The 19,358-nt window shown below is 37.1% G+C and overlaps 1 protein-coding gene across 1 annotated transcript in view; it reads right to left on the reverse strand.

Moving 5' to 3' along the window:
* GABRB1 (gamma-aminobutyric acid type A receptor subunit beta1) overlaps window positions 1-19,358 on the reverse strand; it is a 511,452-nt gene that overhangs the window by 304,891 nt on the left and 187,203 nt on the right. Inside the window, exon 4 of the mRNA XM_049886310.1 lies at window positions 16,646-16,866. Within this exon, the coding sequence (XP_049742267.1) occupies window positions 16,646-16,866 (221 nt within the window). The remainder of the gene's footprint in view (window positions 1-16,645; window positions 16,867-19,358) is intronic.

Consider the following 19,358-nt stretch of genomic DNA (forward strand, 5'->3'; position numbering starts at 1 on the left):
CCTTTCTATTTTGGAACTTATTAAGCTTTCCTTTTCATGTCTTAAATATATTCCCAGAACATTAAAAAAAAGTTGGTAGGCCCTGGAATCTGTGCTGGTCATGTCTAAGAATAAAATATTCTTGAACTTGAAGGAATGAAGTTCTTTGCCCTGGTATTATCCACTCTTTAATTGAAAATGCATAAATATGTAAATAACATATATCTGGTGGGTTTTTGGGTCATAATGCTTTAAGTGGCACTCATTAATCTTTAGGATTTTTACCTTAGTTAGTGAAGTGTAATAACCTAGATTTTCAAAGCAATCCATTGTTTGGGTTCTAGACTGATACATTTCTCTCTGTCTTCAGTAATCCTTTGATGTTTACTAAGAACTAACAACTCTGCTTTAAGCAACTTTATATGAATTTGAAAAAATAGGCATAAGAAATATGAAAGTTTACCACTTGTAAAAGATAAAACCTTAAAGTCTAAAGATTTGAACTCTATCCACTGAACTAATATTGTAAACCATTGAACTAACAGATTGTAATTGTTAATTCTGATTCTGCAGCCCTAAACGAATGCCTTGAGGTCTTGCCTGCATGCCCTGCCATGACCACCTTGCAGTAAACAAAATGAGTTTATGTGACATAAACTTGAGCATTACAGCTAAATCCCACAGAGTACGTGTCATTAGGAGTAATCAATCATTGGAAGAGGACATCATGTTTGGTAAGGTAGAGGGCTAGTGAGGACGAGGGAGATCCTGGGTGAGAGGGATTGGCATAATAACTGCAACAATGAACTCGGACGTGTCAGCAATTGTGAGGACGGCATAGGACTGGGCAATGTTTCCTTCTGTTGTACATAAGGTTGTCATGAGTTGGAGCTGACTCAATGGCAGATGTTTATCTGTCTATCTTGCAATTAGAAGAAAATGAAGTGGACAGCTCTATCAGCTTCAATTAATGGCTTCCTTACAGGTTTGCTCTATTTCAACAGCTCTATTCCTGTCTTTATTAAAAAGGAAGAAAAAGTGTTTAGGAAAGGTAAACTTAAAATTCTCCTAAGAGAGCTAGAGAAGTAAATACTGATTATTTGGACAAAGTGCTGAGTCTCTAACTGTCTCTGTCCTAGAAAAGACAAAGCATGTTCCACTTGGAAAAGCAACACTGGCTGTTTCTAAGTGGGGAGGTAGGAGGGTGAGTCCTGTAGGAAAATATTGTTTTCTTCTCCAAATGTGTTTTTTGGGTTGAGGAACTCAGAAGGATGGGACACTCATTCAATACATATAATACTCGTTGTCTCATTACTTCTTTTAGATGCAAGAAAGCAGTATTGAGTTTACTGCAAATACATAACATTAACTCCGATAAGACTACATAGGTTGATATAAAAAATAAGGTAATATTTTTCTAAAGATCTGGCCTTAAAAATATTTTTTACTGTATTTTAGTGGTTTATATCCTTTCAGAAATCCTCTGTGACATTTCTGTTTTATTTTAAAGAAGACTAAACCCATTGCCAGTCTAGTCACTTCTAACTCATGGCAACTCCATGTGTATCAGAGTAGAACTGCTCCATAGGGTTTTCTCGACTGTAAGTTTTATGGAAGCAGATCACCGGGCCTTTCTTTCAAGGTGCCACTGAGTGGGCTCAAACTGCCAGCCTTTGGCAACCCTGTTGGACAGAGTAGAACAACCTTTAGTGACCCCATAGGACAGAGTAGAGCTGCCCCACAGGGGTTCCAAGAAGCACCTGGTGGACTCGAACTGCTGACCTTTTGGTTAGCAGCTGTAGCTCTCAACCACTACACCACCAGGGTTTCCTTTAGGTTGATAGTTGAGTGCAAATCATTTGTGCCACTCATGGACCTTATGGTAATAGGATTCCATATATATATATATATATATATATATATATATTCCAGAAACGCCAGGTTACATCGATACAAAATACTCTGATGTGAAATCTAGAATGTTATAATGTCATAAAACTTTAAAATAAAAGTGATATATTAAGCTTAGTAGTTTAAGGTGAAAGTTTTAGGTTTGAGAAACATTCTCTGACTTCCTTTGGTATACAAAATAAGAAACCGAGTTGCAATAGTGCCAAGTGGTAGCTTCTGGGGCAGCCATTACACAATCTGGGATCCTAACACTGATTGAAGGAAAGCTAGCTTTAGCTTGGTGTCTCAAAAGGTTAAAGGTTAGTAAATAAAACTTAGGCTTTTATTTTGATGGTAATTATTATTATGTAAGTAGCACGATTTTACTATTTAAGTATAATGCATGTAGCACATGGGTTATAAGTATTCACATATCTGTTACTCTGTGTCAGTGACTGTTATGTCTTTAACTTCTATTAACTTATTTAACCTTGATAAGTATCCCATAAAATAAGCAATATTTTTGTCTCAATTCTATAAGCGAAGAAATGTCATTGTAGGTGTAATATGGACAAGCATTTTTTAAACTTTAATAATATATGTAGTTTAGATTTATTTTAATGTCTAAAATAATGATTTTCCACAAACAGAGCTAAAAATACATATATGCATATACATAGACATACACATACAGTCATGCATACAAAAGTAAAAAAAAAACTGAGTCAATATTTTTAATTGATATGCAATTGTGGAAAAATCATGGAGTGGTACTGGAATAGTGAAATTGGAAATGATCGTTTAGTGAAATAAGTTGAAGGCACTGGAAAGATTACTTTTAAAATTTCCAAAATGGTTGTAAAACCTAATATGTCCTCTTGGGAAATGCTGTCATTGGTAATAATATAACTAAAAAACCAAACCCAAACCCAATGCCGTTGAGTTGATTCCGACTCATGGCCACCCTATAGGACAGAGTAGAATTGCCCCACAGGGTTTCCAAGGAGCACCTGGTAGATTCGAACTGTGGACCTTTTGGTTAGCAGCCATAGCACTTAACCACTACGCCACCAGGGTTTCCACAATAATATAAAGGATCTAAAATTCATACCATATTTCTAAGATTTTGGTTTTCCTTTTTGTTCTCTCGTTCCTTCCTTCTGTCCTTCCTCCCTCTCTCCCTCCTTCTTTCTCTCCCTTCTTCTCTCCCTCCGTTTTCCTTCATTCTTTTCTTCTTTCCTGAGAGTTTATATTGGATGTTCTTCCACAAAAGCCTCAATTAAGGTTAAGAATTTGAGTAGACATCGTCCTTTTCTAGATTATTTCTGATCATTGTTTTTATATCATCTTCCACATTAATTTAATAGAAGAACTTTAATCATGATAAAATATCCACAGACCACATGGTCACATAACAGCTGGAATAACCACATCATTATTTAAATTACTTGTTTAGTTTTGAATTAGTCATAGTGCCATATTTACCAAAAAAGAAACCCTAACAAATATTTCATCATAAAGTTTTCCATATAAAAATAGATCAACAAAGAGCATTAAAAATAAAAATTAAAAAAGAAGAAAAAAAAACCCATGAAGCAAAAATAGCCACCCTTTTACTCAAGAGCATTTTCAATAGCTTTCTCTGTACTCCTCTGATCAAACTCTAAAATATAAGTCAGCTACACTGGAGAGAAAAGCAACGTTGTGCCCTTTGGTGGGAATCATAAGGAAAGTCTCCAGGCGTTCTTTTTAATAAAGCCAGCTACCTATTCTTTACGCATGGCCTGTTTTTCTCTCTTCCATTTGAAGCAACAAGTTTCTTTCTCTTAACAGGTTGCATTTGTCAAGATCAGCCAGTCCTCTTCTGCAAATATGACATCAGCCCACATATTCATTCTCTGCAATTGACTCAACAATATTTTTGCCAGGCACATCTTACAATAAGCTCAGTGGGATCTGTCCAGGACTCTCGAATATAACCATAACCACCTCTGCACGGGAAAGTCACTGGGAAAGAGAAACCATTTTTTTTTTCCTGGGTATACAATCAATGTAGAGCGCTAACATGAAACATTTAGGACCCTCAAACTGCTTTAAAAATCAATAGCAGCGTTATTTTTTGGATCTGTATTATCAAGATAATTGCCTCTACTTTTTACTGTGCTTTATCTTGAGAACCAAGGCAAGACGAGATGGTCCTCAAAGGAATACAGGGAAACTCTGTCTTTCTCTTATATTCAAGAGGCATAGCCATCGATTTTATTCTCACAAACAACCCATAGTCAGGCGCTGTCAAGAACATCAAAAAATTGATTTAGAATAGACCTAGGTAAGCAAATGTGGTGAGGAAGTTCTCAAAATCCACAACAGGTCACAGGTTTCTGTTTAACACAGACTTTCATTTCTGAAACCTGAAGCAGTGAAGCTTCCCTTTGGAAGTTGGAGTCAATAGTGTGTGTTGGAGAACATGGAAAAATCATGTCCATTTTTGCAAGCTCACACATTTGCCAGAGCTATGCCCGTTTATGTCATGCACCTTCTGTACTTATTTTCATTTCTATAATGGTAAACAATGAAATCATCGTACATAGAAAATGATCTTCCTAGAAATGATGTGTATAAACTGTGAAAGGGTAAGACTTGGGTTAAAACCTCTCTTTCAAAATTTATGTTAGCTTTGCAAAATCACTTTACCAGGTTCAGAGAAATGGGTACAGCATGTTACCTCTCTTTGAGCAAAGGTAAGGAATATGAATATATATATATATGTGTTGGTTACAGTGGAAGGGAAATCCAAAAATGAATAAAAATACCTATGGGGGAAGAAGGGACTAGGAAGGGGAGGACAGCAATGGAAGTAAAACTTCTTCTATCTTATAATTTGACTTTAAAACCAAAACCAAATCCATTGGTCTCGAATCGATTCTGACTCATAGAGACCCTATAGGACAAAGTAGAACTGCCCCATAGTGTTTCCAGAGAGTGCCGATGGATTCAAGCTGCTGACCTTTTGGTTAGCAGCCTGAGCTCTTAACCACTGCGCCACCAGGGCTCCAATTTGACTTTATAACCATGTAAATGTTTTACAGGATTATGAAACAAAATTAACTAAAAAAAAAAAAAAAAAGCAAAATGAAGCAAAACTCTAAATGTAACTTAAAAAGTATTAATTTGACTGCATGTCCTAGATGGGATATAGACAAAAGTCATTGTTGTTGTCAATTCCAACTTATAGTGACCCTATGTACCACAGAATAAAAAATTGCCACATCCCGTGCCATCTTCACAGCTACATTTGAGCTCATTTTTGCAGCCACTGTGTCAACCCATCTCATTGAAGGTCTTCTCTTTTTTGCTGATCATCTACTTTACTAAGCATGATGTCCTTCTCCAAGAACTGGTCCCTCCTGATAATATTTTCAAAGTATGTGAGATGAAGTCTTGCCCTCCTTGCTTCTAAGGAGCATTCTGGCTGTACTTCTTCCAAGACAGATTGTTTATTCTTCTGGCAGTCCATGGTATGTTCAATTATCTCCGACAACACCATAATTCAAAGGTATTAGTTGTTCTTCGGTCTTCCTTATTCACTGTGCTGCTTTCACATGAGTATGAGGTGATTGAAAATACCAAATTTCTTGGTACAGACAAATGAGTGCTTCCAGTGTTTCATCTGTTTCCTGAAACATCTCAGTTGGTATTCCAACAATTCCTGAAGCCTTGTTTTTTGCCAATGCCTTCAGTGCAGCTTGGATTTCTTCCTTCAGTATCATTGGTTCCTGATCATATGCTACCTCCTAAGATGGTTGAATGTCGACCAATTCTTTTTGGTACAGTGACCCTGTATTCCTTCCATCTTCTTTTGATGTTTCCTGAGTCGTTCAATTTTTTGCCCATAGAATTCTTCATTATTACAACTTGAGACTTGAATTTTTTCCTCAGTTCTTTCAGCTTGAGAAATGCCAAGCATGTTCTTCTAAGTTTTGGTTTTCTAAGTCTAGGTCTCTGAACATATCATTATAACACTTTGTCTTCTCAAGCTGCCCTTTGAAATCATCTGTTTGGCTCTTTTTATTTCTTCATCTCTTCCATTTGTTTTAGCTACTCTGTGTTCAAGAGAAAGTTTCAGAATCTCTGCTGACATCCATTTTGGTCTTTTCTTTCCTTCCTGTCTTTTTAATGACCTTTTGCTTTCTTCATGTATGAAGTCTTTGATGTCATTCCACAGCTAGCCTGGTCTTTGGTTATTAGTATTCAGTCTGTCGAATCTAGTCTTGTGATGGTCTCTAAGTTCAGGCAGGATATACTCAAGGTTGTACTTTGGCCGTCATGGACTCATTCCAATTTTCTTCAGCTTCAACTTGAACTTGCATATGAGCAATTGATGGTCTGTTCTGCAGGCATCCCCTGGCCCTGTTCTGACTGATTAAATTGAGTTTTGCCATCATGTCTTCCCACAGATGTAGTTGATTTGATCCCTGTGTGTTCCATCTGGCAAGGTCCATGTGTATAGACGCCACTTATGTTGGTAAAAAAAGGTATTTGCAATGAAGTAGTCACTGGTCTAGCAACATTCTATCATGTGATCTCTGCCGTTGTTTCCATCACCATATTTTCCAACTACTGATCCTTTTTGTTTCCGACTTTCACATTCCGATCACCAGTAATTATCAGTGCATCTTCATTACATGTTTGATAAATTTCAGCTGATAAAAATCTTCAAGTTCTTCATCTTTAGCCTTAGTGGTTGGTGCATAAATTTGAGTAATAGTTGTATTAACTGGTCTTCCTTTTAGGTGTATAGATATTATCCTATTATTAGTGATAATAACGTTGGTAATTTTATTTTGAAACTATATATATATATATATAAAATAGAATAGCCGTAATCAAACTTGCTGACATTGGGTCAATTCTGACTCATATCCATCCTACAGGACAGAATAGAACTGCCCCATAGGGTTTTCAAGGCTATAATCTTTAGGGAAGCAGACTGCCACATCTTTCTTTCAAAGAGTGGCTGGTGGATTCGAACTGCCAACTTTTCAGGACCTTTTGGTTAGCAGCCAAGTACTTTAACCACTATGCCACCACAGCACCTTTAAATATACTTATATATATATACACACACAAAAAAAAAAGCAAACTCATTGCTGTCGAGTTGATTCTGACTCATAGGGACTCTACAGGACAGAGCAGAACTGCCCCACAGGGTTTCCAAGGAGCAGCTGGTGGATTGAAACTGCCAACCTTTTAGTTAGCAGCCGAACACTTAACTACTGTGACACCAGGGCTCCATATACATACGCACACATATATGTATGTATATATGTACATATGTATATATATATATATAGTATTCATATGTATGTATGGATGCATGCATGTATATATATACATATGTATACGCTGTGTGTATTTAACATGATAAAGTAAATAAAAAATCAAGTTAACATCATTAAAAAAAACCTGTTGCCATCTTGTTTATTCTTACTCATGGTGACCTCATGTGTTACAGAATGGAACCGCTCCATAGGGCTTTCTTAGCTGGAAGCAGATCACCAAGTCCTCCCTCTGTGACACTGCTGGATAGATACCAACTGTCAACCTTCAGGTTAGTAGTTGAGCACAAACCGTTTCTGCCACCCAGGGAACTTGTTAATATCATTAGGAACCAATATTTTCAATGGAAGAGCAAAGAAACATAAAATACAAAATCAAAGAGTTTAGTAAAAACTCTGTAATCTTAAATTTGAATTAGAAATGTTAGTATTTTCTCTGTTTCTAGAAACAAACCAAAACCAAACCGGTTGCCATAAAGTCAATTTTGACTCATGACAACCCTACAGGATAGAGTAGAACTGCCCCACAGGGTTTCTAAGGAGGGCCTGGTGGATTAGAACTGCCAACTTTTTGTTTAACAGCTATAGCTCTTAACCACTATGCCATCAGGGTTTCCGTTTCTGGAACAGGGAATGTATAAGTTGAATCTAGAATATCTTGATGTATTGGGAAACAAGGAAGCTATCAACAACTACTGAGATCATCTTAAAAGAACTCAGGAAGGATAGAGAGAGAGGGAAGCTGGCAAAATTGTCACGAAAGGAGAGACTAAAAGGGCTGACTCAATAGGGGAAGAGCAGGTGGGAGTACGGAGTAAGATGCATGTAAACTTATATGTGACAGACTGATTGGATTTGTAAATGTTCACTTGAAGCTTAATAAAAGTTAATAAAAAAAAAAAAAAGAACTCAGGAGACAACTTCGAAGAGCTGCTTCTGGCCAAAAATAAGACAGAGTGAACATTAAAAATAACAATAGCTGCAATGGATTAAAACAGCCATACATGTTAAAACCCAGGCTTTCTTAATGATAAACAAAACAAACAACAAAATGCCAAGCCTCAATGGTCAAGTTTGGGGGATACTAGATAAACAACTTGCCATTTTAAAAACTGCTAAATAAAAGGAAATAAGCATTTGTCTTGTTTTTACTGCACAAACTATACTTTAATTCTTATTTATAAAATAATTATAGATAATAAGACATAATAATAAAGAAAGAATAATAGAGTATCATCATTCTGCAAACTCTAAATACATTTAGGCAATGATCTTCAGTGGCTTCTAAAACCACTAGGTAAAAATTAATGGGATTCACAGCCTCCACCAGACTGAGCCCAGAAGAACTAGATGGTGCCTGGTTACCACCACCAACTGCTCTGACTGGGATCAAAATAGAGGGTCCTTCACAGAGCAGGAGAAAAATGCAGAACAAAATTCAAATCCACAGGAAAACCCAGGCCTATTGGTTTGACAGAGGCTGGAGGCACCCCAGAGACCATGGCCTTTAGACAACCTTTTAACTCAGAACTGAAGCCACACCCGAAGTTCACTTTTCAGCCAAAAATTAGACCAAAAAACTAAAACCAAACCCATTGCTGTTGAGTTGATTCTGACTCATAGTGACCCTATAGGACAGAGTAGAACTGCCCCATATGGCTTCCAAGGATCAGCTGGTGGATTTGAATTGCCAATCTTTTGGTTAGCAGCCATAGCTCTTAACCACTACACCACCACAGTTTCCAAAGATTAGACAGGCCTATAAAATAAACAATAACAATAACACAGGTGAGGAGCACACTTCTTAGATCAATCAAGTATACGAAACCAAATGGGTAATCCAAAAGCAAAGCTGAGAAGGTAGGAAGGAATAGGAAAACTGGACGAATGGGAACAGGGAACTCAGGGTAGAACGGGGAAGAGTGCTGACACACTGTGGGTATTGCAATAATTGTCGCAAAACAATTAGTGTATAAATTTTTGAATGAGAAGCTAATTTACTCTGTAAACTTTCACCTAAAGCACAATAAAACTAAAAAGAAAATTAATGGGATTATTTTAATGAATAGATCAGGCTGTCAATACCTGAATGTGCTGATCAATCTTGACATCGGACAAAGAGAGACAGCAGACATTTTGTGTTTTATGATAGAAGTACAGAATACTACCTATGAAGCAAGCTTGCCAAAACAATAACAACAACAAAATAATTGACCTAAATCTGACCAAGCTTCACATAGGGACAGAGGAACACATTTACGTCAAGTAGACACAATCAGAAAAGATGACACTGTTTCTTCAAAAAATAAATTACAAGGGATAGGGAGAGGATCACCTGTGTGATCAAAGAGACAATTTATCAGTTAAATGCGATGTGTGTACTTATTGGAATCTATCTTCTAAGAGTAAGCAAATAAAAACTTATGAGATAGGAAAAGTTACTTTAAATTTCCCAGTATTGGTGTCTGCAGAACGAGAATAATGGTACATACTTCATAGTGTATCTCATAATAATAGTATGTACCTCTATCTCTTTGAAGGTTAAATATGACAAAATGGGTAGATCATTTAGCACACTGCCTGACATACACACTTTCAATTATTTATATACAGGCATATTGGTTAAATTCCATATATGATTGATATTTAATTTAGAATATTAGTTAAAATGATGCCTTATATATATCTTACTATGTATATGCTTATAGGTATGTGCACACAGGCAATACACACTCTAAAACAAACATCCTGAGTCCTAACATGAGCCAATATTGGGCTGGAAAGCTTTTCACTGCGCATTCTCACATGGCCCCTCAAAATCACCTGGCCCTGGGCTGGGTTCTTCTAGGTGGTGAAGAAAAGAGGCATTGTGGAACTCTGAAGAGAAATCCATGCCAAAGGTTAAGAGTCAAGGCAAAAACAAGGACAATTTTAGCAATGTTAAATACTCCACTGAATATCTTCCCAGAATTAAGTCATTCTCTGCCTCCATTTTCAGGGAAAGATAAACACAGTCTTTCAGCACCCATGTGGCTGGGCCTTGGAGGGAATCAGTGTGTGCAGCCAGCTGGAGCACGAATGGACAAGAGGCAGAACACATCTGGTCATTAATAGTGATAACTGATCTTTGGTTAAAGCAATGAGTTAGATATAGGAAATAATATTGCAGCTGACAACTATTGAGAGCCAGGTGATTGCATCCTAAAATTTTTATTTCAATTTTAAAAACATTTAGTGGGCATCTATTTGGTTTGCAAGATGGGATACAAAGATTAAACAAATACAGTTCACATTTTCAACAGACATACAATTTTGTTTACATTACACTGCATGAAAACTGTACAAATAACTCTAAGACATAGAAAGAAACATTATAAAAGAGTTATAAATCCTATGGGCCTACATGAGATTACATTGTAATAGGATATTCGATGAGAGAAGGTGTTCACCAGGTTAGGAAGATTGTGAAAGTCTTCACAGAGTAAGTGGAATTTGAGAGACACTTTTAAGAAAAAGGGCTAAGTTGAGAGAAAGTGGTGGGGTGAGGGAAAGAGTGTTTGGGGGCAGAGAAGGCAGGGCATTTCAGTGGGACCATAAACTGCGATGAAGTCATGTCTCCCATCAGATGCCATTCTGTTATTTAAGAATATTTAGAGTATTTATGCAAAATCTGATTTGACATAGCTCCTAGAAAATGACCAACTCTATTCTTGTGGCTTAATATAAATTACATTATAGTATCTCATATTGTGTTTGAATATAGGGAAAAAAAATTGTTTAGTGTAATGACATGGTCTTTTAATTACAGAATACCTGGCCAAAGGGGCTTTTGGTTTCACTCAGGAAATACCATAAATCTAACCATTGTTGAAAACAACCTATCAATGTATAACCTCGTTTCACGGTTAGCATTAACTGGACTTACTGAAAGGAATGAGGCAAGCAATTTCATTTTCCTGATTACCCATGTCTAAAGTAAGTACAGCTATACATATGCCAAGGAAGATGATACATGATAAGAATTTTCTACTATGGGTGTTTAGGAACTGATACATGGCAGATATTCTTTAAAAATGCTATTACAAAGAAAAATGCAAATTGTCATTTTTAAGGCTAGGAAATCTTGCATCAGAGGAATTAAAATGGACATTACTTTTCCTCCTCATCTCCCTTCATCCGTACTGCGTCCCTCATAGGTTTGGTTTTCTTTTCCCTGTTGATCGTAAATATCCCAGAATGAGGATAAAGCACAGTAGAGTGAGTATGACATCTGGAATCAGAGGATTCAAGTTGGGCTTCAACCCCACCATTTTCTAACAGCTTGAACTTGAACAAGTCATGCAAATTTACTGAGCCTCAGTTTTATCATTGCACTTGTTGTTGTTGTTGTTATTAGGTGCCATTGAGTCAGTTCCGACCCATAGTGACCCTATGCACAACAGAACGAAACACTGCCCAGTCCTGTGCCATCCTTACAAGCATTGTTATGCTTGAGCTCATCGTTGCAGCCACTGTGTCAATCCACCTCGTTGAGGGTCTTCCTCTTTTCCGCTGACCAGGTACTCTGCCAAGCATGATGTCTTTCTCCAGGGACTGATCCCTCCTGACAACATGTCCAAAGTATGTATAATGCAGTCTCGCCATCCTTGCTTCCAAGGAGCATTCTGGCTGTACTTCTTCTAAGACAGGTTTGTTCGTTCTTTTGGCAGTCCATGGTATATTCAATATTCTTCACCAACACCACAATTCAAAGGTGACAATTCTTCTTTGGTCTTCCTTATTCACTGTTGACCTTTCACATGCATATGATGCGATTGAAAATACCATGGCTTGGGTCAGGCGCACGTTAGTCTTCAAGGTGAAATCTTTGCTCTTCAGCACTTTAAAGGGGTCCTTTGCAGTAGATTTACCCAGTGCAATGCATCTTTTCATTTCTTGACTGCTGCTTCCATGGCTGTTGATTATGGATCCAAGTAAAATAAAATCCTTGACAACTTCCATCTTTTCTCCATTTATCATGATGTTGCTCATTGGTCCAGTTGTGAGGATTTTTGTTTTCTTTATGTTGAGGTGCAATCCAAACTGAAGGCTGTGGTCTTTGATCTTCCTTAGTAAGTGCTTCAAATCCTCTTTACTTTCAGAAAGCAAGGTGTCATCTGCATAAAGCAGGTTGTTAACGAGTCTTCCTCCAATCCTGATTCCCTGTTCTTCTTCATATAGTCCAGCTTCTCGTATAATTTGCTCAGCTTACAGATTGAACAGGTATGGTGGAAGAATACAACCCTGGCACACACCTTTCCTAACTTTAAATCAATCAGTATCCCCTTGTTCCGTCCGAACAACTGCCTCTTGATCTATGTAAAGGTTCCTCATGAGCACAATTAAGTGTCCTGGAATTCCCATTCTTCTCAATGTTATCCACAGTTTGTTATGATCCACACAGTCGAACGCCTTTGCATAGTCAATAAAACACAGGAAAACGTCTTTCTGGTTTTCTCTGCTTTCAGCCAGGATCCATCTGACATCAGCAATGATATCCCTGGTTCCATGTCCTCTTCTGAAACCGGCCTGAATTTCTGGCAGTTCCCTGTCGATATACTGCTGCAGCTGTTTTTCAATGATCTTCAGCAAAATTTTGCTTGCTTGTGATATTAATGATATTGTTCTATAATTTCCACATTTGGTTGGATCACCTTTCATCATTTTATCATTGCAGTAAGGAGCAAACCATCCCTAACTGATTATTTGGAAGATCATACGAAAGAATGAATTAGGGGTTATTAGGAAAAGGAATAACAAACCTCTGAGGGAAGAGGTTGGGAGAAGACAGGGGAGAAGGAAAAGGGAGATATCAGAGCTGATGTGACGCTCTTATATAGAGAGTCGGAGCCATAAACAGATCAAAGTGTAGATAAGACAGGAAGGGTTTGTGTTTCTCTTTAGAAGGTCTATGCCTATTCACAGGCTATAAGCTACAAACCATTGTGCTGTCCTTGAAGAGGAGAAAGTGATGTTGCACAACTTGGAAGGAAATGTTACCTTCTAGGTACATTTGAGAGGCAGTGTAATGGGAAAGGTACAGGTATGGGAAACATGAGACCTGATTTTAGCTCAACTCTGCCATTACTTTATTGTGTTCCCTTAGCTAAGCCCTTCCTCCCTTTGGGCCCTCAGTTTTCCCATTTGTAAAATGAGATGTATTGAACTTCATGGTTCTCAGATATTTTTCTTCCTCCACATAATTCCCATAAGTTGGGAAATGCCAAAGTGAGACTCTATAAACTGAGAATGCTACCTACATTCTTGTTTGCAAAATGTTGCTTTAAAAAAAATTCTTGAAATGTGGCGTCTGGGGTCTTAAATGTTAACAAGCGGCCATCTAAGATGCATCAATTGGTCTCAACCCACCTGGAGCAAAGGAGAATGAAGAACACCAAGGTCACACGACAACTAAGAGCCCACGAGAGAGAAAGGGCCACATGAACCAGAGACCTACATTATCCTGAGACCAGAAGAACTAGTTGGTGCCCGGCCACGATCGATGACTGCCCTGACAGGGAGCCCAACAGAGAACCCCTGAGGGAGCAGGAGATCAGTGGGATGCAGACCCCAAATTCTCATAAAAAGACCATACTTAATGGTCTGACTGTGACTAGAAGAATCCCGGCGGGCATGGTCCCCAAACCTTCTGTTGGCACAGGACAGGAACCGTTCCCGAAGACAACTCATCAGACATGAAAGGGACTGGACAGTGGGTAGGAGAGAGATGCTGATGAAGAGTGAGCTAATTATATCAGGTGGACACTTGAGACTGTGTTGGCATCTCCTGTCTGGAGGGGGGATGGGAGGATAGAGAGAGTTGGAAGCTGGCAAAATTGTCACGAAAGGAGACTGGAAGGGCTGACTCATTAGGGGGAGAGCAAGTGGGAGTAAGGAGTAAAATGTATATAAACTTATATGTGACAGGCTGACTTGATTTGTAAACGTTCACTTGAAGTTCAATAAAAGTTAATTAAAAAAAATTCTTGACTATTCGGGGCACTTATACAGGTTGAGTAGCTTACTGAGTTGTCATAGAATTATTCTTCTAGAATACTTCAAAAGGGTAATTCATCTCTTTACACCTTGAGTATATCTGATAGAAGTATTACATAGGTAGCAGAAAAATTAATACCAATTTCCAGTGTATGCACCATCACTAATGACCACCTTTGATCTCAAATTAGTACATTTTTTTCTGTAGTAATTGCTGCTAGACTGAAGGGAATTGTTAGTTTATTTCACCATTCTTCTGAGAGATTTTTAGGTCAGAGGTTTTTGACTGGTGTTGAAAGGTCTTGGAGTATCCGAGGAGTGAAAAAATTCTAAAGGTCATTTTGCCAGGATTAATGGATGACATTTTACTATGAAACTTAAGAGAAAAACTATCAACTAATAAACCAAATATTAGGGTAAGGTCAGAATTTCAGTCACAGCTACATTTTTTCACTTGCTTATTGTTTTTGTGTCAGTGAACTTAGCATCATGGTGCATGCAATGACTTTAGGATACTTATGACACAGTGGGTGCAACAGTGGGCTCAAACTTGGCACAGTTGTGAGGATGGCTCAGGACCAGGCAGTGTTTCACTTTGTTTTACATAGGGTCGCTATGAGTTACAACCAACTCTACAGCACCTAACAAAAACAACACGACCACCCTGAAATTGTAGGAAAATTTTGGATATATTTGAATTTGCGGATATACAGTTTTCATCATCTTCTCAAAGGAATATCAAATCATGAGTAGAAAGGTTAAAGAACTACCACTTTATATATCCTACAATAAAATGTCACAGTTCAGATAGTTCTTTGGTAGAAATTGAAGTTACTTTTAAAACATAGCCTAAATTTTTTAGTAGGACTTTAACTACTTTGAGGTTAATAATTTGCCTTCAGCTTTATACTTGATTCTTAAAACAAAAACATAAAAGCACTATGGTGCCAAACATTAGTGAGATAAATTAAAGGTAGCCTAAATAAATGAAGATATATATCATGTTCATGAATTAAAAGACTCGATACATTTTTTAAAAATTTTGTTAAATATATATGTAACAAAACATTTACATGTCAGCTATCTAAGACTTAATATTTTTAAGATGTCAGTTCCCCCCCACACTGATGTATAGTTTCAATGCCATCTCAATTATAATCCCAGCAGGATTTCTTGGTAGAAATAGACAAGAAGATCCTAAAAGTTACAGGGAGATAAAAAGGATCTAGAATAGCCAAAGCAATCTTGAAAAATAAGTACAAAGCTGGAGGACTTACACTACTTGACTTCAGGACTTACTATATGTGGAGCCCTGGTGGTGTAGAGGTTAAGAGTTTGGCTACTGACAAAAAGGCCAGCAGTTCAAATCCACTAGTCACTCTTTGGAAATCCTATGGGGCAATTCTACTCCGTCCAAAAGGGTCTCTATGAGTCAGAATTGACTCAACGGCAATATGGGTCGGAATCACCTTGATAGCAACAGATTTTTTTTTTTTTTTTTTTTTGGTATACAGCTACAGCAATTAAAATAGTATGATACTGCCTAAGAATCAACAAATACACTGATGGAACAAGATCCAAAAAGTCCATTGCCATTGAGTCAATTCTAGGTTTCCAAAGAGCAGCTGGTGTATTTGAACTGCCAACCTTTTAGTTAGCAGCTGAACTCTTAATTACTTTGCCACCAAGGCTCTTAATGGAACAGGATAGAACCCAGAAGAACACCCCCACTTATATGCTCAAAGGCATCAAAACAATCCAATGAGCAAAGGAGAGGCTTTTTAACAAACAGGGCTGGAATAGCTAGATATCAGTATGGGAGAAAACTGAATCTCAGCCTCTACCTCACATATAGACACACACAACAAATATCAATTAATATATGGACCATAGACCTAAACATAAAAACTAAAAACTAAAGCTTTTAAAAGGAAAAATAAATAAACCCACTGTGGAGCTTGTCAAAGTCACCACAAAATATTTTCCTACTTTTTCATCAAATGTCTTCCCAATCCACTTTCATAATTAAGTAGCTATATGCAGCACCTAAAACATCTTTCAGCTCAGTCTGGTTGTTACGTGATAATCAAGCAATTGGCTAAGAAAAGATATAACTTCTAGAACAAACTAGATGTGAAATATGGCTGGTAAAAACATATTTTCTTATTACTATACTTATTATTTGAAGTTCAGGGCAAATAATTCACTTACCTTTGATGGAGAGAGTTGCCTAGATTGAGCTCAAATTGTTCTAAAAGACCATTTTCTGGTCTTTAGTACAATTTTATTATAAATATGAGAGTGTCTGTATACTCTTCTACTTGCTTCTCTCACCTCTGCCCCTTCTAAAAGTAAAACAACAGCAACAATAACAGTAAAACATGCAACATAGAGCCATTTACCGGAGTCCATAGAGAACTGTTCCATCTGGATGCAGCCGGATCATTCGGTTTTTCACCGTAACCCCATGCACGAATGATTTCTTGTCATTCAGAAAGTAGGTGTCTGGTACCCAGAGCTGGTCAGCTACCCTGTTGTCTAGCGTAAGGTTTAGTGGGATTCCAGAATAAGAAAGTCTTTTGTCTTTCCAAGACTGCTGGAAATACATGGTGAGTGTATAGTCCTGTGAAATAAAAGAATCCAAAAAGGAATTTTACTACCATCATCATCTAAAGCCTTCTGTTAAAAACTTGTTAACGTGTGGTATTGTAGGTGCCCAGAGACCCACCATCTCCCCGTCCCCAAAGAGATTATATTTTAATACATTTAAATTTGCATCTCCAAGTATAGTGCACTCAATAGGTTAAAAGTACTAGAGCAATACTTGAACTTATACACAAGCATTTCCACCATTATAGAGTAAATACATTCAATTGAATTTTATGGTTTGAAGGTAAAGTAATGATTTCATGGGGAAAACAATAAAGGGACTTTGTACTGAGAGGTCCATGTTCACAAAAGGTCATCTCTGGATATGATATTTACAGCACTATTTGGGGGGAATGTTTGCTAAATAATAGCAATGGATGTACTCAAGAGGCGAGAGTGTTTTTCAAATTGCAAATGTCCTTTGAATGACTAGTGCTTTGTTTGATTAGCCAAGTTTATCAGTTACCATTATATGGGTCTTTCTAGAGAATTACAACTTGTCTATCAGCCCTGAGTTTATAAAGCACCTGCAGATAGAAATGTTTTATTTGGCTTGAGAACTTACTTCGGTGGTGGAACTGCAGTTCCTCTCTGACCTAATTCCTACTTCTTTTTAGGATCTGGTTTGAATTCAGAGTTAGGGTTCTACCTGAGAATTTGTTTCCTCGCCTTCTGTAAAAAATTATCCTAAGGACCTCCCTCTGTACTTTTCTTTTTGCTCAGGTTTCATCAGACAGTGAGAGAAAAGGAGGATTTGGGCTCAGTAAATGGATCAAGCTACTGAGAGGGAATGGTGATGATAACCTGAGAGTGTTAGTTGTCATCTGCTGGTAAAGAAAGATTCCTACTAACGCCAAATGTTATTGTCCTTTGAAAGAAAATAAATGGTAGCAGTAAAATCATAAATTCTTTAAGATTTGGGTCCCAGTATAATAAAAACAGAAGGTCCACATTTTTTTAAAGGACATTTATATGCCAGTAGTGACTTTTTGAATGTCTCAGGAACTGTTGAAAAGACACTGAAATATTCCTATACAATTTTACTGACATCATTAGGTATAGTCACTAGCTGAGAAACATTGACTCAGATCACGCTTCACATCTGGGCAAACTGCATTTCAGCTAGACCCTGAAATGGATAAGTATACATTTCTGAAGAATCCTAAAAGATAAAACAATATTTATTGTGAATAATAAATACCTTTAACCATTATATTCAAGAATGCTTACGTTGTTGACTCAGAAAACACCTTGCAATAATTTAAAAAGATTTTTTCTTTTTCAATGTCAAGAAGACTTTCTCTTCACTATTACTCATACAATACTCCCCTTTAAAAGTCTAAAACCTTATTTCACCTTACCTTCATCTACAGAAGAGGAAGCTAGAGGGTTATATACAAATCTCTCCTCAATTGCTACCATTCTCATTTGTACCCTCTTGATGTTCTTAACACTATGCCCTTTTGGAAGAAAATGATTTGGACAGATTCTGCATCTTAGTTTCCAAAACATCTTGATTCCAAGCTCTATCACGTTAGATATACAACCATGGACAGCTAACATAACTTCTTATACCTCAGGTACCTTATTTCTAAAATGAAGTTAATAGCATTTTACTGATGTATTGTGAGCATCAATTGAGAAAATTAAGGTGAAGGCACTTTAGAAATTGGACCATGCTAAACAAATAAAAGATACTGTCTTAAAAATTGTTCATTGCTGGGTATAGATGAATTCACACTGCCAAATTACTTGAAGTCTTCATATCTTCTAAAGCATACCTATTTTTAAAGAGATGTTTATGAAACAGTTTGTAGGCAGAAGATCTCTGTTGGCCATGGAAATAAACAACTAGCTGTGATCAATTCTAAGTCCTGGTGTTAGGTTCTTATTTGTAATTCAGGCAGCGTAAAAAAATTAATAAGTAGCCAAAAAATATGTTGTCGTAAACTTTGCCTTGGTAATCAGCACAACTGACAATGCAACACACGTTTCAGGACTCACAGTGAATCCTCACTTGCTTCCAGATTATCAGGGGTGCTACAGAGAATTTCCACAAAATGAGACCTTGTGGGGAAATTCTTACTCTACAATTCTCCTCAATAAAGAACATTTAATCTGTAATGGGGAGAAATTTTATTACTGTGATATATAAAGGATTAAGATGGCAAAATAAGACTGTAATGATAAATGTTATAATTAAAATGCAAGTGTGGTAAGTAAACAATAGAGTAGAAAAAAGAAAATAACGTAAACACCAGTGATCTCTGGATAGATATCAACATGTTTGTGTGTGTGTGTAGACTTCTTTCCTTCCCTCTCTGAGGACTGATTCCTGTAGAGAGAAAACTATAAGCGTGTGGTGAGAGTTGTGCTCTACACAACTTGCTATTTTCAATAAATATTGAATAAAAATCACATCACAGTTCTTAATTAAAGCAATATAATTTACACTATTTACATTAA

Source organism: Elephas maximus, chromosome 5 (assembly GCF_024166365.1).
Source record: "Elephas maximus indicus isolate mEleMax1 chromosome 5, mEleMax1 primary haplotype, whole genome shotgun sequence".
Lineage (NCBI taxonomy): Eukaryota > Metazoa > Chordata > Mammalia > Proboscidea > Elephantidae > Elephas > Elephas maximus.